At 44.3% G+C, this 26887-nt stretch overlaps 1 protein-coding gene across 1 annotated transcript in view; it reads left to right on the forward strand.

Moving 5' to 3' along the window:
- The window catches only part of FLT3 (fms related receptor tyrosine kinase 3), a 496362-nt gene that overhangs the window by 212221 nt on the left and 257254 nt on the right, over positions 1-26887 (forward strand). The window contains exons 5-6 of the mRNA XM_086933459.1: positions 10198-10309; positions 15139-15299. Coding sequence (XP_086789585.1) covers positions 10198-10309; positions 15139-15299 — 273 coding nt within the window. The remainder of the gene's footprint in view (positions 1-10197; positions 10310-15138; positions 15300-26887) is intronic.

The raw sequence follows: 26887 nt of genomic DNA on the forward strand, positions 1-26887 counted from the left end.
CCGGGGCCTCTGGTTTCAACCACATTGTAGCAATACATAACCTGGCTACCACCATTGCCATAAAAATAAAATATCGGTGGGGATAATAATTCTGTACACTTTCCATGTCCGTACCCACCCCAAAAAGCAGCAATTCACGACTAATATAACATTGCACCTTTGTTGTTGCAAACAGAAATTCCTCAATACGTAGAAAAAACTAAGAGAGTTCATTGCAATCACAAAAATACATGGACAATATCTGCTTCATCCATTTGACATCTAAAGCTTTTTCCATCATGAATATCGCCCCACTTCATCATTTTAGCTGGCGTATAATATAAATTAAACACAGTTTTATCATGTTGAGTACGTAAATTTGCAGACAAAACTACAGCTACCGCCATATCAATTGATTCTTGCAAGAATGACCCAGAGCTACCCAATCGATTTTGCCATTTCACATCTTGCATTTTAATATCGTCCGGTTGTTTTAAAATTTAAATTTCATACAAGGCCCCAATCTTAGCCCCTTTTAAAAGATGTTCAATAAATCCAATGTTAACAATACCCTGTGGTCGACAATGTTTATATAAAAAATCTTGTAATTGTAAATATTTTAAAAAATCATTCTTCGTGGTTGCACATATTTCCATTAAATCCATAAATGAAACCAGTGCACCATCCTTAAAAAAACCACAGACCCCTTTATCTCTCCAAGTTTGCATCTTTGTATCCCAAAATATCAAAGGTAATATGGCCCGGGAATCAAGAGGTGTATAGAAATTGATCCGTTGAATAGCCAGAATTTTCCGAAGCCACTTCCACCCCTTGTAGGCTGCAGTCATAATTTTAAATCTAGTACGCTTGAAATAGCTTGGCTCATAGAACTTCAACAAGGCTTCACACGCCTGATTGCCCAGTGTCATCTGGTAGATATTGGGTGACTCAAACTGCAGTTTAACTCCCCCAATTACTATGTACCTCGCATTTTGTATAAGACATACTAAATAATATAAAATAAAATTCGGGACCCCCCATCCGCCGCGTACCAATGGTAACGTCATATATTTTGAAGCACGCCGGGGTTTCCTCCAGCCCCAAATAAACCTTTCCGTAATGCCTTAAAGCTGCGTTAATTGTGCCCTTGACAGCTCTAAAGGAACCGTCTGTTAGAACTGGGGGTCTCTAGTTGGCAGAGGTAGGTACCAGTGTCCAAATAGGGACCCTTGATTCTAGTCAGGGTAAGGAGGAAACCCTTTCGGATAACCCCTGCTCACCCTCTAGGTAGCTTGGCACGAGCAGACAAGGCTAATCAGAAGGCAATGTGTAAAGTATTTGTACCAACACTCACAGTAACACAGTGAAAACACCACAAACAGACTCCACAACAGTTTAGAAAAATAAAGGTATTTAATCTAAACTACACAAGACCAAAACAACAAAAATCCAATATACACAGTTCAAGAATATGGTTTCAAAAGAGTTCTTAAGGTTACAATAAAAGTTCTTTAGGTTGCGATAAAATAATCCACAGTTGCGTGAAAGTTCACAGTTGCGTCACGTTTCATACACAGTACCTTTAGTTGCGACAAAGTTCCAAAAGCAGAAGCTGGTGCGGTGGAAAACAAGCGATGCGTTGCTCCTGAGACCCTGGGGGAGGCATTTGCGACAGCCCCGCTGCAGCAGCGGGCGTGTTGCGATGAATCCAGTCTGTATGGGGAGGAAGGCCACTTGTCTGGATTCCGGTGCATAGGTTCCGTTGGAAGTTTGTTCTCTCAAAGGCACGATGCGACGATCTTTGGAGGTGCGATGATCTCCGGGGCGACGATGCGCGGACCAGCGGTGATCTTCTCTCTCGCAGCTCCTCGATGCGTTGGCTTCGGCAATGACTCTCGCAGCGACGTGATGCGGTCCGCAAGCAGGCGGTGCGGCGTTCTCACCCAGCGACGACAGGCTCTGTGACGACACTCGCAGCGATGTTCGACTTCCCGCACCGATCGGGTGCATCCCGTAAACGAAGGATGCCACGGCTCTGACAGCGGCAACAGGCACTGCGACGATCTCGACCTTTGTAGCGGCGGGAATCTTCTCGCACTGTCAGGAATGCGCTCCGCTGCGAGCGATGCAATAACCTTTCTTTAGCAAAGTCTCTCAAGCTTAGTTTCCAGCTTCCCAACACAGGTACAACTTCCAGAGGCACCACACATGGGCCAAGCACTCCAGAAAGGACAGAACTCCTCTCTCAGTAGAGCTCAGGGGAAGCTGGGGGTGAAGTATTTTTGTTCCTGGGACTTCAGAACAGGGAGCCAACTCTTCTCAGGCCCTTGGAGATTCCTTCAAGCAAGGGGACACAGCACAGCAAAGTCCTTCCCCTCTCCTTGGCAGCAAAGCAAAAGCAGGGCAATCCAGCAGAGCAACAGCTGGACAATCTTCCTTCTTCATTTTCAGCTTTCTCCTTGGCAGAGGTTCCTTCTTGAATCTAGGATGATCTAATTTTCTGTTGTCAGGGGTCCTGTACTTATACCCCTAAAAGTCTTTGTTCTCTTTGTGCATGTGGGCCCTGAGCCCGTTCTGAACCAGTTCTGGGTGTTTCTTGAGCACTTTGTTTTCCTGGCTTCTCCTTTCCTTTCAGAGTGAGGGGCAGGGTTGTCAGCCGCCCAGCAGGAGGTGGAGCCAGCATTGTGGAAGGCAGGCACAGCCCAATTCAGGCCTAGGTGCTATCTCCTCCCACCACTCAAGTTGTAATGCAGTCATTCAGCCTAGTGCTGACTCAGCCAGACACCTCAAACCAGACAGTCAATACACAAACAGGCCAAGGCACACAGGAAGGTCAGACAAGAGAACAGCAACTTTCTAAAAGTGCTGTTCTCAAACACAGGATTCAAAAACAACCTTTCCTAAAAGATGTGTTATTAAATTCTGAGTTCAGGGATACTAGACTCTTATGTCCTATCTTGTTCCTATGGAAATAAATGCTAGTAGCCACTGTAGCCAGCATCCCCCATGTTAACCTATAGAGCAAGATAGCCTTACAATAGTGAAAAACGAAATTGGCTGTGATTCACTACCAGAGCATGTCACCTGCACCAGTACATGCTCTACCTTTCACATACACTGCACCCTGCCCAGGGGGGTACCTTGGGTCTTTCATAGGGGTGACCAATGTGCACAAAAAGGGAAGGGTTAGGCCTGGTCCGTGGGGACACTGACCAGGAGGACATGGCAGTTCACAGACTGCACACAGGCACTGCAGTGGCAGGCCTGAGACAACATTTTGGGGGCTGCTCATGTGGGTGGCACAATCAGTGCTGCAGGCCCACTAGTAGCATTTGTCATCCCCACCCCTGGCACACCCAGTGCACTTTACTAGGGACTTCTTGGTGATACAAGTATGCCAATCATGTATATCCAATCATCATAACAATTTACACAGGTAGCACGTACACTCTGTTGCCTCTCCATATTCATATCTTTCATTTTTATAAGCATTATACTGAGCAGCAATATCTTGACTCCAAGCCCCATTAATCCTAGCTTTACAACTAGCAACCTTAGTTTGTGCAGCTTGAGAGTCAGCATTGGACTGGATTAATGACATAAGTTCACACTCTGCCACTCTAAGTTCCTCAATCAACCCTGCTATCATAGCTTTCTGCTCTTTTTTGTATAGCCCAGCCATAGCTACATGTTTCCCCCCTGACACCCGCTTTAAAAGAATCCCACACCATCGGTTGACTAGCAGTGCCTCTATTAAGTTCTAGATACTGCCTAGCCCATAACTTAATGTGAGTTATAAACTTCTCGTCACTAATACGTTTTTTGTTGATAGTGAATGCTCGTATTACACGTACCGGCTGCAAACAGATCACATCTAAAACTACTGGGCTTTGATCAGAAGTAATTCGAGGCATAACTTGCATCTTTGCGCCAGCAGTTAAAAATCGGGGTAGAAAAATGTAGTCCAACCTCACAAATTTAGGATGGGGAGAAGAAAAAAAAGTATACCCTGGTTTGCCTGGATTTATCTTGGACCACCCATCAACTAGTCTAATTTGGGATATCAACTGATATAATGCCCGAGATACCTTCAGCTTACGGCCTTGATAACCCGGAGAATGAAATCCCCATGTATGGGTATCTCCATGTATATTAAAATCACCACGTAATATCAATGGCATTGGCCACTGTGCTAACTCCACATTCAGGAACTCAAAAATGTCTGCCTCATCGAAATTAGACCCAACACTGTACATATTGTAACTTTGGTGGCCCCTATATTACACTAATTTCGCCTCTGTCATTCGATCGGTAAAATCATTGCAGGTTTTTGCCAAGTGTCAAACTGTAGTTTGTAGCTTTCTACAAGCAGTGTGTGTCTTTAAGTGTTCCGTCAAGCCTCCAGCCGGTGGTCGTTGATAGACCTATAGATTTCCTCCAGCGATACTGGACTAGGCGTTTGGCTATATTCAACTGCATCAGCACCCCGTAAAATCCGTAAAATCATTGCAGGTTTTTGTCAAGTGTCAAACTGTAGTTTGTAGCTTTCTACAAGCAGTGTGTGTCTTTAAGTGTTCCGTCAAGCCTCCAGCCGGTGGTCGTTGATAGACCTATAGATTTCCTCCAGCGATACTGGACTAGGCGTTTGGCTATATTCAACTGCATCAGCACCCCGCTAGCTTGGCCTGAAAGATCTAGCCTCCCCAATACCTGCGTGCCCACAGAGAGATCCCAGTCGGTCATCTCCGTAGTGGTTGTAGTTAAATCTGCGCTGCCTCCCCTGTCCTTCTTTCGAATAGTAGAGGCTTAAACAGAGATGTCCGTGGAAAGAATATTTTTGCTAAGACTGTCCTCCAGCATAGTTGGGGTATTTTCCCCATCGCCGTCTTCTGGAATTGAAAGTTCTTCCATATCTGATCCTTCCGACTGTTCCGATAGCGAATAAAATTCGCCATCCTTGCTACTTGGCGGCTCTTGAGTTTCTTCTTCACTGGCCGCGCCTTCAACATCCTCCGTTGCCTCTGCAGCATTAGACCCTACTTCAACTTCACCGGAATACTAAGCGCTGCAGATACCAGTATGGATACGTCTGAAGATAGCTGCAATAAACCATCCTGCTCCATGCCTCCTCCATTACCACTTATGCCAGCCTCTACGCTAGATTTGGAAGCTGCGGTATTACTTTTCAGCAGCCCGATAGCCGACTGAAACATTTGAGGTATTTTAGGGTGGCCTGGTGTTGCATCTTTACCATGGCCGCCACTCCCAGAGTCTTGAAGACCGTGCATTTCTTTGTTTTTTGCAGCAAGTGCTGCAGCGTGCCAACTGCTCCTTCCCTCACAGATCTAGTTTTCCCACCACGTGCCGCCTTAGGTGGCATAGCAGATCCCAGCAGGTTGTACTGTTGTACTGTTATTAAATCAATAGAGCCATATCCAAAACACTATAACAGCCAGGTACTCAAAAAGTCAGTGGGCAAGTTTTTTTAACGGAATATATATATCAAGTTTCAAATTTTTTCGCTAAATAAAGCCCAGTAGTCCAGCATCACCGTCTTCAAAAATACACCTACATCCAATACAAAATTTTATAAAGTATTCTTACTGTCAACATTATTCCACGCCAAAATTAGACCCCAATGGAGTTTTCGAGGTTGCTCCTACTTGCAATAGCCCCAGGTGTGCAAGCGGTGCACTGACGAAGCCGGCATACAGTGTAATATGATAGCAAGCCGCCTGCGCTTCTCCCCAGTCTGTCAGCCGCTTTTCCAGATACAATATTGCCACAATGTTGCCACAGTGTTGCCACAGTGTTGCCGCTCACCTCCACATCTCAGCGGCAGCTGTAACTTCCAACAACTCTCCCAGCTCTCACACTGCGGCTTTAACCTCCGCGACCCCGGGAGCCTGTGCATTTGCCGGTCGCGTCACCCCACCCGCCGGCTCCGGTGTTCTAATGGTCGCACAAGTTCACGGTCGTTCAAGCGTTCAACTTCGCCGGTGCTGGTATTTTTAATCCCGCGCTCTCTCCCGCATATCCCCTTATCCTCCATCCGCCACCAAGGAAAACGAACAGCCAGACAGCAGAATCCTCGTGAAAAGGTGAGCCGAGTTCAAAACAGGGGAGCTCCTCACACACACGTCCGCACGGCGGACGCCATCTTGCCTAGCGAGTGCTGTACATTCATTTACAAACGTATATAATTTATTGTACATGTAATATGCACGTATTAATGTAAAGTGCTCTGACACCCTGCATTGCAAAGAGTAGGGCATTACAAGAAACAAGCATTGGCATAGCCAATAGGTTTCGCTTTTGGGACCTTATAAGTGTTTAGCCATGCAACACTTGTTGTTGCACCAAGGATAATGTGCTTGATAACTAAACACTTGTTAGGTCCCAAAGGCGAGACCTATTGGCTATGCCAATGCTTGTTTATTGAGGTTACAAATGGAAAGTCACCTGGCAGAGAGGTGGAAGGTTTTGTTGGAGTAACCAGCAGTTCACTGCACTTATATTTCCCCTGCTTTCCCCTGAGAGCCACAGGAAAACAGTTGAAGGTTTTTTGGGCTGGTGGTATATCTATTTGTATTTTCAGTATCAGAAAGTCTTGCTGCTTAGTTTTGTAGTATTTACAGGTTTTAGTTTATTTTTTTGGTAGGCCAAGGTGTACAGTATTACAGTAATATAATTGTGCCATGATCAGTGATCTGGTATGAGATACCAAATAGGCCAACTGCTCCTTCCCTCACAGATCTAGTTTTCCCACCATGTGCCGCCTTAGGTGGCATAGCAGATCCCAGCAGGTTGTACTGTTGTACTGTTATTAAATCAATAGAGCCAAATCCAAAACACTATAGCAGCCAGGTACTCAAAAAGTCAGTGGGCAAGTTTTTTTAACGGAATATATATATCAAGTTTCAAATTTTTTCGCTAAATAAAGCCCAGTAGTCCAGCATCACCGTCTTCAAAAATACACCTACATCCAATACAAAATTTTATAAAGTATTCTTACTGTCAACATTATTCCACGCCAAAATTAGACCCCAATGGAGTTTTCGAGGCTGCTCCTACTTGCAATAGCCCCAGGTGTGCAAGCGGTGCATTGACGAAGCCGGCATACAGTGTAATACGATAGCAAGCCGCCTGCGCTTCTCCCCAGTCTGTCAGCCGCTTTTCCAGATACAATATTGCCACAATGTTGCCACAGTGTTGCCACAGTGTTGCCGCTCACCTCCACATCTCAGCGGCAGCTGTAACTTCCAACAACTCTCCCAGCTCTCACACTGCGGCTTTAACCTCCGCGACCCCGGGAGCCTGTGCGTTTGCCGGTCGCGTCACCCCACCCGCCGGCTCCGGTGTTCTAATGGTCGCACAAGTTCACGGTCGTTCAAGCGTTCAACTTTGCCGGTGCCGGTACTTTTAATCCCGTGCTCTCTCCCGCATATCCCCTTATCCTCCATCCGCCACCAAGGAAAACGAACAGCCAGACAGCAGAATCCTCGTGAAAAGGTGAGCCGAGTTCAAAACAGGGGAGCTCCTCACACACACGTCCGCACGGCGGACGCCATCTTGCCTAGCGAGTGCTGTACATTCATTTACAAACGTATATAATTTATTGTACATGTAATATGCACGTATAAATGTAAAGCGCTCTGACACCCTGCATTGCAAAGAGTAGGGCATTACAAGAAACAAGCATTGGCATAGCCAATAGGTTTCGCTTTTGGGACCTTATAAGTGTTTAGCCATGCAACACTTGTTGTTGCACCAAGGATAATGTGCTTGATAACTAAACACTTGTAAGGTCCCAAAGGCGAGACCTATTGGCTATGCCAATGCTTGTTTATTGAGGTTACAAATGGAAAGTCACTTGGCAGAGAGGTGGAAGGTTTTGTTGGAGTAACCAGCAGTTCACTGCACTTATATTTCCCCTGCTTTCCCCTGAGAGCCACAGGAAAACAGTTGAAGGTTTTTTGGGCTGGTGGTATATCTATTTGTATTTTCAGTATCAGAAAGTCTTGCTGCTTAGTTTTGTAGTATTTACAGGTTTTAGTTTATTTTTTTGGTAGGCCAAGGTGTACAGTATTACAGTAATATAATTGTGCCATGATCAGTGATCTGGTATGAGATACCAAATAGGCCAACTGCTCCTTCCCTCACAGATCTAGTTTTCCCACCACGTCCCTCCTTAGGTGGCATAGCAGATCCCAGCAGGTTGTACTGTTGTACTATTTTTAAATCAATAGAGCCAAATCCAAAACACTATAACAGCCAGGTACTCAAAAAGTCAGTGGGCAAGTTTTTTTCACGGAATATATATATCAAGTTTCAAATTTTTTCGCTAAATAAAGCCCAGTAGTCCAGCATCACCGTCTTCAAAAATACACCTACATCCAATACAAAATTTTATAAAGTATTCTTACTGTCAACATTATTCCACGCCAAAATTAGACCCCAATGGAGTTTTCGAGGTTGCTCCTACTTGCAATAGCCCCAGGTGTGCAAGCGGTGCATTGACGAAGCCGGCATACAGTGTAATACGATAGCAAGCCGCCTGCGCTTCTCCCCAGTCTGTCAGCCGCTTTTCCAGATACAATATTGCCACAGTGTTGCCACAGTGTTGCCGCTCACCTCCACATCTCAGCGGCAGCTGTAACTTCCAACAACTCTCCCAGCTCTCACACTGCGGCTTTAACCTCCGCGACCCCGGGAGCCTGTGCATTTGCCGGTCGCGTCACCCCACCCGCCGGCTCCGGTGTTCTAATGGTCGCACAAGTTCACGGTCGTTCAAGCGTTCAACTTCGCCGGTGCCGGTATTTTTAAACCCGCGCTCTCTCCCGCATATCCCCTTATCCTCCATCCGCCACCAAGGAAAACGAACAGCCAGACAGCAGAATCCTCGTGAAAAGGTGAGTCGAGTTCAAAACAGGGGAGCTCCTCACACACACGTCCGCACGGCGGACACCATCTTGCCTAGCGAGTGCTGTACATTCATTTACAAACGTATATAATTTATTGTACATGTAATATGCACGTATTAATGTAAAGCGCTCTGACACCCTGCATTGCAAAGAGTAGGGCATTACAAGAAACAAGCATTGGCATAGCCAATAGGTTTCGCTTTTGGGACCTTATAAGTGTTTAGCCATGCAACACTTGTTGTTGCACCAAGGATAATGTGCTTGATAACTAAACACTTGTAAGGTCCCAAAGGCGAGACCTATTGGCTATGCCAATGCTTGTTTATTGAGGTTACAAATGGAAAGTCACCTGGCAGAGAGGTGGAAGGTTTTGTTGGAGTAACCAGCAGTTCACTGCACTTATATTTCCCCTGCTTTCCCCTGAGAGCCACAGGAAAACAGTTGAAGGTTTTTTGGGCTGGTGGTATATCTATTTGTATTTTCAGTATCAGAAAGTCTTGCTGCTTAGTTTTGTAGTATTTACAGGTTTTAGTTTATTTTTTTGGTAGGCCAAGGTGTACAGTATTACAGTGATATAATTGTGCCATGATCAGTGATCTGGTATGAGATACCAAATAGGCCAAAATTCTATTAAGTTGTACGTGACACCTGCTGGTCTGTATCAAACATAGTGGTTCACATAGCAACTAGATTGGATTGAAGAGAAGCCGAACTCGACGATGGGGACTACTGGCTCCAGGTCAAATCATAATCAAATACGGGCACCGTGTATTCCAATGGACCTGGGTAATTAAGGCCATATGTACAAAACACTGTTCCAGTAGGAATCATCTGAACATACTTCAAAATCCTTCTGCAGTGGCTAGCTTACTTAATGGCCCTGCTAACACAAGTAATGTGCACCACAATAATAAAGGCAGAGATTTGTTCATGTATCACCAAATATACATATATATTATTGCAACAGTTCCAAATGCTGAGGCACTTTGGTGTCGCAGAAAGGCCGCAGGCACTTGGGCGGCCCTTTCTGTGATTCAAATAGCACTGGCGCACATATTGTGGCAGTGCTATCACCAGAGGGTGTTCCCTCATTTGCATGGGGGTGTGGCCCCATGCAAATGAGGCAATCCCTTTGCCTCTGCGGTAACGCTGTATTATAGATGCGGGCGCAGAGGCAACAAAGTTGTGAGGAGGTGCACTGACAGTGCACAACCTAATAGGAAAAAGTTCCTCTCAACAGTGGAACAGAAAAATTGAGCACATTTTATATACTCATCTGTGTTTTCTTTTATAGGCAAGCCCAGTAAACCTTTTTTCTCAGGACGTTCCCGCAAAGTGAACTGTACATCGGAAAGTTATCCCCAACCAGTGGTTGACTGGCGCTTTTGTCGCACGCCCCTTGACAGGTAATACTTAATACTTGATGCTATGCTTTGTCATTGCCACACTGTACAAAAAGTACAAAAACTTTGTGCCACTAAATTACCTCTTTCCATGCTTGCATGTGGAGAATACCTGAGTGAATTGAGATGTTTAGGTTCATGAGGCAATTACATGCAAATGGAGAAAATAATATTGAACCACATCTCGGAAATCTATACAGTATGTGAATATCTTGTCTCAAACTTGGAATGGACTCAAAGGTTACCTATTAAAGGGGTTGTGCATTTATCATCATAGTGTTGTAGCCGTCCCTTGCTGCTTTTTTGTGTCCATATTCTTAACCGGACTGGCATCCAAGTGGCAGTTCAAATTTAACTGGGGCACAATAGTGAAATATACTGGTTTCAACTTTATTGTTTAAGAGAGCACAAAATAAATATTGTTCAATGTCGCAAATGTTAAGCAGGTACCTCCTCTCTCCACTAGGAACTTACCTGTGCCTGGTCCTTCGACCAGGCAAGGTCGCTTTCGACCCCGATCCAGTGGGTGAAAGGCACCCCCCTCGTTCCTTATGCCTCTCTTTGCCCTCTCTCTATATATATATATATATCTCTGTTTCTCTCAAAAGCTCATCCCTTTGAGGTCATCACTTATTTTCTGACTGTTGTCTCCGTTGCACAACTCCTTGGACTGTTTTTGCTGCTTTTGGCACTGATTTTGCCTGGATTTACTGATTGTGCCTTGCTGTTTCTGCGTTTGCCTAATTCTTCACTGATTTCCATTTCCACCATGCTCTTTTCTGTTGTTCTGCTTGCTATTTTACGATCATCTCTGGGCTCTTTGCTCTACTTTCACTTTCACTCTCGCTCACTTCTCACATCTGTAGTGTTTTATTGCTTTCACTTTCGCCCCTTTGGCCATTTTTCCTCAACCTACTTTTGTGGCACCTTTTTCTTTTGTTTAGCTTTTCTCTATGCTATATCAGTTTCTATTCCTTTTTCCATTCCATCACTGCTTCTCCTGCTCTTTACCTCCCTCATTTCCACGTGGGCTTCTGTCTCCTGTCTTCCAGCTCTCTCGCCTCCAGTGCTTGGTCCCTTCTTCACCCAGTGCCCCATGCTATCCTCCCCCTTTCAAGGATCTACTTAATGGCACCCATGTGTAGTGGGAGAGCCACGGATGTGCTGAAGATGTGCTAAAGGCAAGCCTATCTTTGCCCATCCACATCTGGACAATGCCCGGCACCAGGAACCCTGGCCCTACTCCCACTTTCCACTACCCCTCTGCAATCCTCCATGCTCGCAACCCTGGTCACATCTGGCTACACTGGTGCCGCACTGCAACACACCATGCTTAGGGAGCTTTCCCTTGTGCCTCTAGCAAGTTCTTATGCACTCACCCTAACCCACCTACCTCCAGTTCAGCACCAACCGCAATGACCAGCCATCATCCAAACAGCAACCCTTGTTAACACCGGCTCACTCAACAAACACACCACAGAATTCTGGGGCCTGCTGCATGACCATGCCCCTGACCTGCTGCTTCTCATGGAAACCTAGCTGAACCCCACGGCAGCACCACACATTACCAAAGCTAGCCCCCAAAGGGATGAAAAGTTGCTCAAAACGCAGCAACACGTTTTGCTGCACAGGGGAGGGTACTTACAACAGTTGACTCGTCACCTTTCAATTCTGTTTTGCTGTATTTGAGTGTTCAACTGTTACTCATGAGCGGGAACCTTTGCCGAAACAGTGTTAACATGTTAAAAAAGACGAAATAATGCAGTAATACTTTCACAAAATGTGCTGCATTGTGCCACATCATTTGCCTTTTCTTGCTGCATTATGTATTTAACCTTGCTGCAAAATTAGGTCCTCCTCTGTCTCTCAATTTCAGTGGTCCTGAGTATATGTAGATTTCATGATATTCCTTAAAACCACATGATGAATATGAAAAGGAATCTTTCTTTGCAATGTACCAATGTGCTATGGATTTAATCATATTTCCTCTGAATTAGAAGTAGTAAAAAGGAATTGGATGAAAGCACATTTATATACTACAGTGCTGAACATAACTTGACAGGTTACCAACAGCAAAAAGAAAACTATTTCACATTTATCAGCAGAGAATCCTAAACCCAGAGGTAACCATTCAGTATGTCATAATCACATTGGGATATTATCTGGATTTACACTGCTCTATAAGTTTGTTTGTGAAACTCTGATAACTGTGTGGTACCGGTTTTGAAAGTGATTAATTGATCAGTAAGCCTAGGATGTACCAGAATTGGCCATTTCCCACTGATAATGTGCACATTTAGAGCAGCTAAAGTTCCCTCCAACAATGTGTAGATTGGTGTCGAGATGGTGTGTATGTGGAATTTCGAGGGGAATTTATAAATTCTACCATTTGCATGTATTAAAACGGACAGCTTTACATTTTAACCTTTGTCTACAACTTGTGCTTTAACATTTCTGTGATTTGCGCTCCTGCAAGTCTTTGTAAAACAGAAACAATAACCCCTGGCCAGATGCTCTTTTTACATTCGAAACGCTTGCACAGCATCTGCGATGTGATCCGTGAATATTTTTGTGCTGCGACTTATGTACTAATCCTCAGCAGAGGAAAAATAACATTCAGTAGGAATCCTAGAATTTCTACCGGATAATTATTAATGAGGCAGAATTACATTTAGGAAATCATTTCTTATGGTCGTGAAGGCAGGGGTTGATGCCTTCGAGGAACAGCCAACCACCCGCCTTCCATCGGCTTCACAGAATGACACCTGGGCAGTCTCTGTTTCTTGCAGAGACACGAGCCACAGTGTTTAAATCAATTAGCATGAAGCAAATGGACAACAGTAGGAGCAGGATTCCTTTAAGGAGTCAGTATTCAAACAATGATTCGCAACTGCATCGTGATGGGGGCGCATTGGTACATATTCTTGTGATTCATAAGGAAACAGGGATGCCCTTTTTTTGCCCCTTCCTTGGGAATCGTAAGTAGTAACAATATGGCCACTGTGAATCGCAAACCCTTTTTTTAATTGTGGACAATAGGAGCCAGATGTACGACCGTTTTCAGCAGTAGCAAACGGAAAATCGGGATGTTTGCGACCACTAAAAAGGGTTGTAGCATGTACAACCTATAACCAACTCGCAAAATATGGTTTGCGAGTCGGTATTAGGAAGGGGCATGCCAAGGGGTTCCCTTCTTAATAGCGAGTTGCAGGGAGATGTACGATTGTTTTGCCACTGCAGGTGCAGGCGCAAACGCGAAGGGGTTCCTAGGGGACCCCTTCCCCTTTGTGTTTGGTAGCAAAAATATTTGTGACGAGCAGGCAGTGGTCTCACGGACCACTGCCTGCCCTTACAAAAAAAAATTTAAACTATTTTTTCTTCTTTGAAATCCATCTTGTTTTCCTTTAAGAAAAACGGGGTGCATTTGGAGAAAAAAACCTCGCTTTATTTAAAAAGCAAACACGGACATGGTGGTCTGCTGTCTTGGTATTCAGGCCTTTGATTTGGACCCGTTAGGTTCACAGGAGGGCGGTCGCCGGGACGCAAATGCTCCTGGCGTGAAGAATTCCCCCTGCCACGAGCCTAAGAGGCATCTCTTTTTTCTCGCACGAATACTGCATCGTTCACAAAGTGCAGGGAATACATGAAGAAGTTCCTATGCACCGATTACATACAAGTTTGTAATTATTGTGTTTTTCCCGCCTTATTTGCCAGTGACGCCTTAGTGTGCGTCACCGATGAGGTGAGGTCTATCTTGGTCCTGATGAATGCTGAGCTGAATTCTGGCTCTATATAGCAGAAACATGTCGACTTTTTTTGTATGTTTATTTGTATAGGACATTCTGGTTCAAACTAATTTAACCTCTTTTATGTCCGTCTATCACTATTGTTTTTAATGGAGTCAGAGCTACCCCTTTATTAAAAGGGTTTGGGGAGAAGCCTGTGCTCCTTTTAACTCACTTTCCATCACTATTGGATAGAATTTTTCCATACAAGAACCCAATGAAGACAACTGGCAACCGACTTTCAGTTGGTGCCTGAGGGTTCTTTTTCTACACTGTGCATGCCTAACCCACTGTAGTTTTGTCCTTTTTGGTCTAATACTCTGGCCTAGTTGGTAGTAATCTCGTCATTTTATGATTTTACTGCCCTTTCTTTGTTCCCTTTTCTATTTTTGGCTTATTCAGTCACTCATCTGTTGATTTGTATGAGTATTTCCAAGGGGTATAAGAATGTCTTTCTGACCCTATCTCTCTTGTTGTTTCATATGGTCTGCTGTCCCCACCAGGCCACGAGGCCTGTGATTGTAGCCCATTCCCAGTGGGTCACAAATTGCGACCTGACTCATGAAATTGATGAGGCAGGTCAGTTGTGATCCCATTGGACATCACTAAATGTGTCTGAGACAGATTAGTACATTCCATTTTGCGAGTCGCAAATTGCGAGTCGCAATAAATCGCAATTTGTGACCCGCAAAATGGAGTGACCGTAAATCTAGCCCCAGGAGTTTGGCTTTTGCCTTTGCAAAACAGCAATTGCTAAATAGTAGAAGAAATAGTACATTAAGTGGTATATTATTACAAATGTATTACCATTGCTAAAGTTTGAAGCTAGTGAACTCAGGCTACACATCTCATCGTTCAACCTTGGCAGGGTTAAAGGAGGAGCACTGATGTGTAGCAAGCACAATAACCCACTGAGCTATGAACATTTTACCAGTCAGCCACTGTGAAGGCTGATTTCCTCCTAATTGAAGTACAATGTTTCTACATGTGTGTGATGAAAGATCATTGAAAATCTGCTAATGACATAATATTTATGTGTCCTTACAGCTGTTCGAAGAAAGTAGGGAAAGTGTACAGTGAAAATGGTCTAGTGTCTGGGGCAAAAATAGTAACACATGAAATAGAATCAAAACATCTTTTTGATGAAGTCATATGGTGCTGTGCTACTAATCAACTTGGCAGGGAATGTACAAAACTTCACACAACAGGTAAATATTCCTAAGTGCTATGTAACTATCATTGTCACTATATCATCTCATCTATCTATGAATAAATATATACTGTTTATTTGTGAATGGAAATGGGAAGGGTGTGCCTAATATTGAAAGAAAAATGGTCAGCCGTGTAATTATTGATTGTTCACAAATACTACACAATAAATATTTTCAATGATCCTTTGGTCTAAGTTAGCATATCTAGGCCTGGAGTTCACATAACTGGGCTTCAGACTACCTATACTGCAGTGGTGCCGACACAATTGTAAGTGTGGGGGTGCCAGCATCAATCTTACATCACTGGTCATAATAATTGTATAAAATCCAAGACTTACACAAAGTAGCAAATCAGCCACACCCATTCAGCAAGACAAGGTATAGTATTTAGCTGGTGGTGCATTCTAGGGCACACTGTTGCACATATATTACTAATGCAGGTTGTGGTAGCACACTATAATTTACAAACAGCCGTGGCACATTTTCCATTGAATTGGTCACTAAATATGCAGACATGCATTTTTTGGGTAGAACTATATAGTGCACAAATGATAACTTGTGGAAATCGGGTTTTGGCAAATATTTATCATTCTTATCCAAATCTTTCTTCCCATCACACTTCAGAATTGAAATTGACCTTCATGTGTGCTTTCCTAACTGCCAATAGATTTTGAAATACTTACACAGTTCATTACATGTCTTTAAATTTTCATGTGTTATACAAAAAATTACATCCTACGACCTCTCCGTTCCTAAAACCTGCACACCAGCAAGATTGTCTCATAGTTGAATTAACAAAATCCTTTCACTTTTGCAAAGGAAATTAGACATTATTCTCCATGCTCAAAGAATAATTAGCAATTGTCAGAAGACATAGCCTGACATTTGACCTCTGCCTTTGAAAGCAGCCTAATGCGACAAGATCAAAACAAAATGTGCAGTCATCTTTCTTGCTCATTTACCTCTTGAACTCCTTGAATTGATATTTTTGGGGTGCTGCAGTACCCGGGCACCCCTCACTTCCAGCACATTTAAAAGGCCTACTGGAGTTAGAATCCATTCACAGAAAGTAATTTAAATACAATCTGTTTTGTGAATTTAACTTGTGCTTCGAAGGGAGCCATTTCGGTAAGTTTACAATAATCAAGGCTGTTGCTGCTGGCAGTCACAACTATTTATTTATTCATTTTTAATTGTTTATTGTTCAATTGTGCTAAGTCATTTCCCTTACATGTATAGTAAAGGGGCGGATTAGGTATTGAATAACTTGGGTGGCCTCTACAATAGCCTGTTTTATGTGACGCAATTTCAATGATATTGATTGGCTTATGTCCTATAGGTTTATTAGTTCAGCCTCATGGTGACATTTTACACCGTGCTGAGAGCGTGGTTTTGTACTCGAACCTATATATAAAATGTGCTTTTTCTGGGATGTGTAGCAGACCTTTTGCTCATTTATTCAAAAGCACTAAAGCAGACTTCCTGTCAGTCTGCTATTTGGCTTAACAGTTGGATTTGTCATTGTTTTCATACTGCACAGTTGCTACATTGGATTGTAATCTGACTTTATATTTAGACTAAGACTATTTCTCTTGACTTCTGAGCTACATTGATGCTAATTTAAACTAACTAATCAGGCCTCTATTTCTCTGGTTCACATCCACACACAATGTAAGTATACAAAGACCATGCACAGGCATAACATACACCAGGGGATGGTAGCACTAGGATCACGATTAGCGTATAGAAATTGAACTTTACATGAGTGGACCAGTAGGCTTCCATTCGAGAGCATATCATACAGTTGATGCAAGTTTGCACCTCCCTAGGTTAACATCCTACATTTCCAGGCACTTTTCTAGGCCCTTGTTTTATGTGATCTGAGCTGGGTATACAGACCACTCTCCTGCTTCATTCTGTGTTGGGAAATCATAATAGGAGGTAATTCCCAACCTGGTAAATGTCCTTTTCTGACATACCAGTAATTACCGGTAGCTGTAATTACCACCCAGATTCTCCACAATCAGAACTTGGTTTCCATATTTATCATTGTGCTTGTATCATGATGACGGTTTAGAAGTAAAACAGCACGGTGAAAGACAAACTGTTTGGGTACTGTTGTCCAAAAAAGGGGATCGCCGTAGCGGGCATCAGGCGTTCCCCCGGGAGGCTGGAAGGGTGGGGCTTTTTTTGTTTGTGGTAGGTGCTGCTTTTGTTACTGGGGGATGGTTTTGCACAGGTGCTGCAATATGGGCCCCCAGTACCAAAAGTAGCATTGCCCACATGCGCACTCCCATCCCCAGGGTTTCCCAGTCCAGACCTGCAGACATGATACAGCTTCGTCACAGATGCCGAACATTTGAAGATTAAGTCACAGAATGGGATCGAAGAGGATGTCAAATGTGGCACTTAAATCTAACAGGTAAAGAGCTGCTTTTCTATCCAGATCCAAAATAATCCTGAGGTTGCCTCCAACTGCAACGGCATCCACCTCACTGACATGAAGGGAACTTGGTACTTGCAGCGGAAGACACATGCAGAATCAGATTTAACACATATCTTGTGTGTTTTTTCTCCAAAGGATGGGCTTTATACATAAGCAGTAACTCCAACACTCCCCTAAACTAGGCCATGCATAGCTGTAACCTTCTGCTTCAGACTAAATCAGATTGCAGCAGAAAACATCGGAAGCCTTATTCCACTGTCAAATTAAGCATGTGACTGAATAAATCAGGTTTTAGTTTGAAACAGAATAGATTACCAATGCAAAAGCATTGCCCAAGGAAACGACCCTTCTTTTAACACTGTATTTTCCATAGACAAATCAGCGACTAAGTTTTCTCCCTGATGTGTTCCTTGGGCCAAATGCTTTGGTACCCCTCTCTCTAAAGAGTCCAATGCGTGGCTCACGCTTCTTGCTAGAGTTAGTATAGGCATTTACAAGCAAGATGTTAGACCTGGCAACCTGGGTTTAGCTTCCCCTGACCTTTTGCCTTCAGACCTCTTGTTTTTACTGTTTTTGCTGGCTTTAGGAGCCTGGGCACTTTACTACTGCTAACCAGTACTAAAGTAAGCCTGCGCGGTAATCTCTGCTCCGCAGCGGAGCTGAGTTTTTTTAATGTTTGCGATCTCAAAATGTGTTTTTGCGCGTGTGAGAGCAACTTCCTGGGATGCCTGAGATCGCCAATGAGAATTCCCATCTATTCCTGTGCGCCACGAGAACTGGTAGCAGGCCGCACATTCCCTCGAGAGTGTGCGATTGCGAACACGTCATTCGGGCGCGCCATCGGACTTTCAGCTGAAGTTTTGCTAAGATCACGATCCCAAACACGCAGAATTTGCAATCTGGTGAAGGATCTCTCTCGAGCGGAATTCCGCGAAGCTCGTTGAGTTTTTTTGCAACTCTGCGGAATTCCATGCAGTGCGACTCCACGAACTCCGCCCAGGGTTATACTAAAGTTCAAGTGCTCTATACTTAAAACATCTTCATATTGGCTTAGCCACAATTGGCATGTTTAGTTTACTTATAAGTTCTTAGTAAAGTGCACCACATGTGCCCACGGCCTGTAAATTAAATGGTACTAGTGGGCCTGCGGCACTGATTGTACCACCCACTTAAGTAGTCCTTTAAACATGTCTAAGGCCTGCCACTGCAGAGCCTGTGTGTGCAGTTTAAAACTGTCAAGTCGAACTGGCAAGTTACCTACTTGCCAGTCCTAAACCTTCCTTTTTTATTACATATAGGTCACCCCTAAGGCAGGCCCGGACAGCTCTGTATTTAAAAAGTAGGGCACATACTTTTAAGGTTCACATGTCCTGGGAGTGTAATTCCCTTGAATTAACGTTTCACTATTGCAAGGCCTATCTATCCAACAGGATAACATTGGTATTGCCTTATTATTTTTTATAAGTGTAATTTCCAATTGGGAAGAAATGGGACCCCAAATTTGGTGTTTCCGGAATCACAATTTAAAAAACAATTTACGGTGAGCCACTTTTAGAAAGTTGGCATTTTCTTACTGTAACCATTTGGTTCCGTCCGTCTGTCTCTACAATACACTTCTCGGGTAAATGACAGCTGGCTTTGGGTATTCCCTCTAGACAGCCACACACAAAGAAATGGTTTGATGTCGCGGAGTGGCCATCTGCATCCTGATTGTCCATCCTGGGCAGGATGGAAGGGAGGAGCTGACACTTACACCTGAAAGGGCTGTCCTATCCCCACACAAAAGGGTTGCATACCCCCTGTAGTGAGTCTTGAGCCAGGCTAGGAAAGAAAGGGACTTGTGCACTTCAAAGGCTTCTCTTTGAAGTCTCCTCATTTCAAAGGCCCAGCTGGGTATAAGTACTGGATCTCTGACAGAGTTGGGGGTGGTCTAGCCATTAACTTTAAAAATGTACTTCAGCTATCCCTTGTCAATAACTCTGGCTACTGCTCCTGCGAATACATGGAACAACTCAAAACTCCCACCCAATTCGGCTACACAACATCTATCGTCCCCCGGGACAACCCCAGCCCTTCATAGAGGACTTATCTGAGCTCCTGAAATCTCTTTCTAGGGTATCTAAACCTCAATTGGAACGATACCGATGATCCCACTATTTTTCTCCTCACTAATCTACTTGAGATCGATGAACTCAAACAACTATGTCTATCCCCGACTCACACCAAAGGAGCCATCCTTGACGCCATCCTTTCCACCGAAAATCTGTCCTCCATGACCAATATCGTCCCCATTGACTGGTCTGACCATCACCTTATACTGTTCTCCATTGCTACTACTGCAAATCTCCTCACCTCCAAAATGAACAGGCCTAAGAAATTGACCAGAAACCTAAAACGTATCCCCCGGGTGTTCTGGAGTCCGAACTACAAGCTCAACTTCTCCTCAGTCCCCCTCACAAAATGCTAATGAGCTCAATGAACACTTTAACAATACTGTCACCAGTATTCTTGACCAACTGGCCCGCATAAATTCAAAAACCAAAGAAACACCCCCTCAAACTCTTGCTTTAATACCAAACTCAATAACGAAAGATGGTCACTCAGACTGTCGGAAAGAACCTGGAGACACCATCCCTCTCCCTCCCATCTGGCACTCCTCAGTCGGGCTAGATCCACATACAAAAAACACATCTTCAAGGAAAAGGCATCCTTCTTCCACACTCAACTTGAACGTGCTAAAAACAGACCTAGGGAATTCTTCAAAATCATTTGTAACCAATCTTCCCCCGCACCTTCAAACCCGATCTCCTCCTCAGCCAGATGTGAAGAAATTTCCCACTTCTTCTCGGCCAAAATAGCCAAAATTGATCAATGCTTCCTTCCCACACAGCTCCCCTCCAACTCCCAATGCAAACCCGTCCTCACCTCTAATGCCCACTCCACATCCCCTCGACCAGTTGACCCCCTCTCTCTTCTGTCCACTATCCTACCGCTCCCCAGCAACTCTCCTCACCCACCCACTTCCTTATCCCCCCTAACCACTCCCCACACCTATCCCCCACCTCATCTCCGGAAACCAACTCCCCTAACTCACAATTAAAGAACAATGCCTCCTTGCTCAACTTCCTCCCCGTAACTGAGCTAGAAGTCCTTAAAATAATTGGTAATCTTAAACCGTCCTCCCATACAAAAGGCCCCTTACCCTCTAACCTTGTCCCTGCCCTGAAGCACATCATCACCCCATACTGGACCACAATCATTGACACCTCTCTCTCCACTGGCTGTGTCCCCACCTCCCTTCAACTTGGACACATCTCTCCCATAATCAAAAACCCCAAGGCTGACCCTAATGACCTTAACAATCTCCGCCCCATCACTAACCTACCCCTTATCTCAAAGGTCCTTGAAAAATTCGTCCTACTACAACTAGACAAACACATCGAAAACTTCAACCTATTCAATCCCTTACAATCAAGCTTCAGGAAAGGCTGCAGCACCAAAACGGCAATGCTCAAGGTCATCGGTGACATCCATCAATCACTCGATAATGGCGAGACCTGCCTTCTCATCCTCCTTGATCTCTCTGCAGCGTTCAATACAGTCAGCCATTAAGCCCAACTTAATGTGCTTATGACCTGTTTCGGCCTTAATGGCACTGCCTACAAATGGTCCGTCTCCTACCTACAATACAGAACGCAGCAAATCAACATTCTAAACTGTCTCTCTAACCCCACTCCTGTCTCCCTTGGAGTCCGCAAAGGATCTATTCTCTCTCCCTCCCTCATTAACCTCTTTATGGAACCCCTCACCCTCATTCTTAAACAAACAGGCATCAATTACCACCTCTACGCCAATGACACCCAAATCTACTACAAGATTAAAACTCATGCTGACATCCTACACCTGAACAACACCCTAACCAAGATCCAAACTTGGTTCAATTCCAACCATCTCAAACTAAACCCTAACAAAACTGAAATCATTCTCTTCTCCCCTAAAAATAACCATCTCCCCATTAAATCCTCAATATCTGATCTTAACACATTTAACTGCTCACTCACCTTGTCCAATTCCGTCAAATCTCTTGGTATTTCTATCGACAACACCCTAACCCTTAACATCCACATCAAAAACTCTGCAAAAGGAGCCCTCTTCACTCTCCGTCACCTCAAGAAAATCAAACCCTTTATACCCACCGATGACTTTAGACTTGTAGTTCAGTCGCTTGTTCTTTCACGTATTGATTATGGTAACGCCGTCCTCAACGGAATCCCAAAGCTCCACCTTGCTCCTATCAAAGCTGTGCTCAACCTTGCAGCCAGGCTCATCACAGACCGCAAACGCTTTGATCATATATCCCTGTCTCTCAAATCTCTCAAATTGCTCCCTATTGAAGGCAGATCTGCCTACAAACTGCCTGCATTACTCACAAAGTCCTCCACCAAAACACTCCGCAGTACCTCTCAAAGAAATTCTGTATTGTGGACACCACACGACCTCTGAGAAGCACCAACACCCTCCTACTAATTCCGCCACTGCATAAAAAGAAAGCCACACAATCACGCTCCTTCTCTGGCAATGCCCCTATTAGCTGGAATGCCCTCCCAAAAAACTTGCTCTGTAATCACTCCTATTTCAGCTTCAAAAAAGACCTCAAGATCCACCTCCTCAATTATTATTACGGTTCCTAAACTGTGACCTGCACTTGATCTCCAACTCATCATGTTATATTAGCTCAGTAATATTTGTCCATTTCCAGAACATCATCTACCCAACTACTTGTTATGTATAGCTCTTGCCCCTGTTTTATTTAATCTGTTTCTGCATATTTCGCATGCTGCTCTCATGATCTATTATTTAATTGGATGCCTTGTTTGACCCACTTATTTATTGGGGGTCCTAACCGGTGACTCGCACCTGATCTCCGATTACCCTGTTCTTATTTGTTCAGTAATTCTTGTTCATTACATGAACATCATCTGTCTAATTACTTGAAATGTATTGCTCTTGCACCTGTATATCTATTTAGTTTTCCATATTTCAAATGATGTTACATTATCTTTTAATCTACTTGTATGCCAGGTTTGTTTTTTATTATTCTGTCATGTAATGCGCTTTGATTCCTTTGGGTCTAGCCAGCGCTATATAAAACTTTTAAAATAAAATAAAAAAATAAAATAAATCTCTACTTGAAGGGCTTGTTGGGTTGCTCCCTATTTTCTGAAGTCTCCGGGATATAAAAGACTTCTCTCTTCAACCTGAAAACAGCACCTGGACACTGTCTGTTGTAAGTTCTACTTTGCTAAGTGGTGCCAATCCAGACCCAGGGACAGCTGGCCACGGGTAGGTCCGTCATTGGGCACCTCGAGGACTCAAAGTTGTCGCCCTCTCAACTTGAACAAATTTTCCGGCCTGTCCCTTTTGGGGTATCATTACCTTACTCTTTCAGTGCACCATTTTCCGGAAGGTGTAATTGTACGCCACTTATGAGTTTTGTTTTTTTACACACTAGAACTACCAAGGAATCCTGACATAAGGGGACATGACTTTGACCTCTTTCTTAACCTACTAACCACCCCCTCTTGAGGAGATGAGGGTTATAGGTCCTTACAGACTTTTATATAGGCAAGAAACATGTTGACCCTTTGCACAAACTACTAGAACTGACACAGGTATAATTTTCCCCTCTCAGTTCATGACTTTTCAGTCGGTTTTTACTCATGGCCCAAGTACTCCTAAAAAAAACTCCTTTTGGAGAATCCAGGAGCCATTTTTAAATCACATCCAGACAGTCCCACCTCTACTCACTTCACGTAGGGCTCCCCTCACACAATACCATCTAGCTTCATGATGGCAAAACTTAGAAGACGTCGGGCAAAGAGCCCCCATGCGGGCCCATTGAGCATTGTAGCACTGGCTCAACGAGGAGCTGCTCTATGATGAAGCATGACACCCTTTGGGGTGTGTGAGGGCCCTTGCTCCTTATTGTAGCTATCCCTGGATGAGCACTAACTACCTTGTCCTGTCTAGCACCTACCAATAATGGCCATTACTGACGTGGTCTGACTCCTTCTTACTCCCTAGGAACAGCATACCTTTTGTCTTTAGCAATCCAGTCCTGGGCCCTTAGAAGTGAGCTCAAAGTGCTGCATATGCCAGAGCCCATGCATCGGCATGGTTGCACCGAACTGAAGCAGGCCCGCCATTGCGGGAACCAGATCAATGCTTCTCGCTTGGACACGCTACATCACCTTCAGAACCATTGCATCGGAGACAACGCATCACCACCACTTGTGAAGCAGATCGAAGCATCGACTCTACAATGTGGAGAAACCCAGCACATTCCATTTGGAGCTGCCGTACCTCAGAACCAGCTCATCACTCATGAAATTGACACATCACCGCCGTTGCTTGGAGAAATCCGGCACATCACCCAAATGTGCAAAGATCACTGACGCATCTCGTTTTTTGTGACCAGGAACAAGGTACTTTTGCTCAGCAAGCCCTGCGTGGGGCCTGTATCTGGTCCGCACTCCATTGCAGTTGGCCTGATCTCTTGACTTTGTCCCTGTCTTGTGTGTCAAATTAACTCTTCAAACTATTACAGTTTCTAAGCACTATTTTTGCATTTATTCTTTAAAAATCATATCTCGACTTCTACTGATTGGATTTTTGTCTTGATTTATTTATAGAATTAGTCTCTATTTGTCTAAACTGGTGTGGAGTCTTAATGTGGTGTTTTCACTGTGCTACTGTTATGTAAATGTACAGGAATTTATATAGCGCAAATCACCGAGCGGTTTCTAAGCACTTGCTTAGGGAACCCGTCCCGGTATTCCCCTGTGAGATAACCCCGGCAGGGTATCTGCAAGGTGAAAGCCAGGCATCCCGCTGCGAGGGGCCGTTGTGGAGATTAAGCAAGCTATTGCCCAGAGTCGCAGAGTGTGAACCCATGAATCGAGTACACACCGAAGCGAGAATTGTCAAGTCCATGGACATTTGAGGACTCAAGACCCCGCCGAGCCGGGAATTGAACCCTGGTCCCGGGCTGACCTCTGCTTCCAGGTCTGCCTCCTCTAACCAGTGAGCCACACTTCTCCACTGTTGAACCGGTTGCACAAATGCTTTACACATTGCCTCTTAAGATAAGACTGACTCCTCCGTGCCAAGATACTAGAGGGTGAGCACCAGTTAATTTAAAGTGTGTTTATGACTTACACAGTGGTTTCTAATTGGAGAGGGTACATACTATTGCCAACCAGAAACCCATTTACTAAGATAAGCATTACAGAGAATTTGGTTATTTTCACCAAAAGAGCTTTAACAAAATTAATAACAAAATATGTTTTTAAAGCTCATTGCTCCTACCAGATTTAATTAAAAGATTGACATTTTATAATAGATTTGACACTGCATACTGAGAGTTTTAGAACAGATTTGAAATAAAATCATTGGTGGTGTTTTTATAATGTATTCTATTGGGGTAAACTCATCACAGACACTGCACAGTGGGAACACAGATGGAGCCTTCTATGTGTATGGGCTTGGGGGAATATTCCTATCGCTAGCATTTCAGAACACCGTTGTTTGCGAAGTTATTTCCTGGGGACTACCGTTTTGTGCCACCTCTTAAAGAACAGTTTTATGCCATTCTGGAGGGATATGGCTCAGTTACGCCATGTTTATGAGAACTGCTAATTGAGGGGTGCTAACGCTTTTTTTTTTTAGATATCTTTTTATTAAACAAAAACATTGACATTCGGCAAAGTAGTGTGCACTTACATGGTAAGGATACAAATGGCGAGTACATTTAGACATCAGAGTTTGCTGGGACACATATCGAGAGCCCAAGAGGGCTTCAAGGAGACAAAGGTTCATCCTCCGAGGGGATCACACGGGCCGCAAAAATATCTCCCCGGTAGGCATTCCACTTACACCATACAGCGGACCACTTCTTAGGACATCCCCATGCCACGTAGACTGTTTTCTCCCTAAACATACAGCAATCTAAGTTATTTTTCCATGTGTCCAGAGTCGGTGAGATTTCCGCCCGCTAACTCTTTTTTATTATTACATCTGGCTTGATAGCGTGCTATTGCCAAACTGTATGTGATCAATAGAAAAATAGCTTTTAGAAGCATTACTGAGTGCAAAGGCTTTGGCTCCATCCACTTGCTATTGGGCAGAAGTTGTGTGATGCCCCTGAAAAAAGAGCTTGAATTGCTCTTTTGTCCTTGTTAGAAAGCTTATGCTCAATACAACAATATTAATTAGTCATTTTGACAAGCCATTGATTGGAAGTTGGAAGGAGGCAAAGCTGCTCCCTTTGTTAAAAAAGGCTGGTCTAGACCCAGCAATGCCATCGAGCTATCGGCCCATATCACTGTTGCCAGCTCTGGCGAAGGTGTGCGAGAAGGTGGCTTTCAAACAGTTGGATGGCTTCATTGAGTCCTCCCACGCACTACATCCTGCCCAGTCAGGGTTCAGAGCGGCCTATAGTACCGAGACAGCATTCGTTGAGGTCTCGGAGGCAGTTCGAGAGTGCTTGGACGGGGGTGGCAGAGCGGTCCTGATTTTATTGGACCTCTCTGCCGCCTTCGATACGGTGCCTCATGCCTTACTTATTGCTAGACTGCGAGCCGTTGGCATCTCAGGGCTGGCCCTCGACTGGCTGTCATCGTTTTTGAGCGATAGAACTCAGCAGGTCTGGATGCCCCCCTACTCTTCGGCCCCGAAGAGACTGTCAACTGGAGTTCCGCAGGGTTCTACGTTAAGCCCTTTATTGTTTAACGTTTATATGACCCCTTTACTTTATCTGGCGGAACAGCTGGGAGCCAAGATAACAGCTTACGCAGACGACACACAGCTGTTATTCACCTGGCCTAAGGGTGTGTCTGATCCATCAGCAGTCCAACATTGTTTGTCGGAAGTATTCAGGTGGCTTGCACAAGTTCAACTTAAGTGCAACGAAGACAAGTCCGAGATTTTATTCTTCGGCTCTTTTCCTGACAACTTCAAGGATCAGATTTGGCCCCCGGACCTGCCCTGTCCCAGTGCGACGGGAGGCCCAGCTAAGAACTTGGGGGTCTGGTTCGGTCAGGATCTGAAGTTTGCGGATCACATAAAAAAACTGACCGGT

The sequence above is a fragment of the Lissotriton vulgaris genome, chromosome 8, assembly GCF_964263255.1.
Source record: "Lissotriton vulgaris chromosome 8, aLisVul1.2, whole genome shotgun sequence".
NCBI lineage: Eukaryota > Metazoa > Chordata > Amphibia > Caudata > Salamandridae > Lissotriton > Lissotriton vulgaris.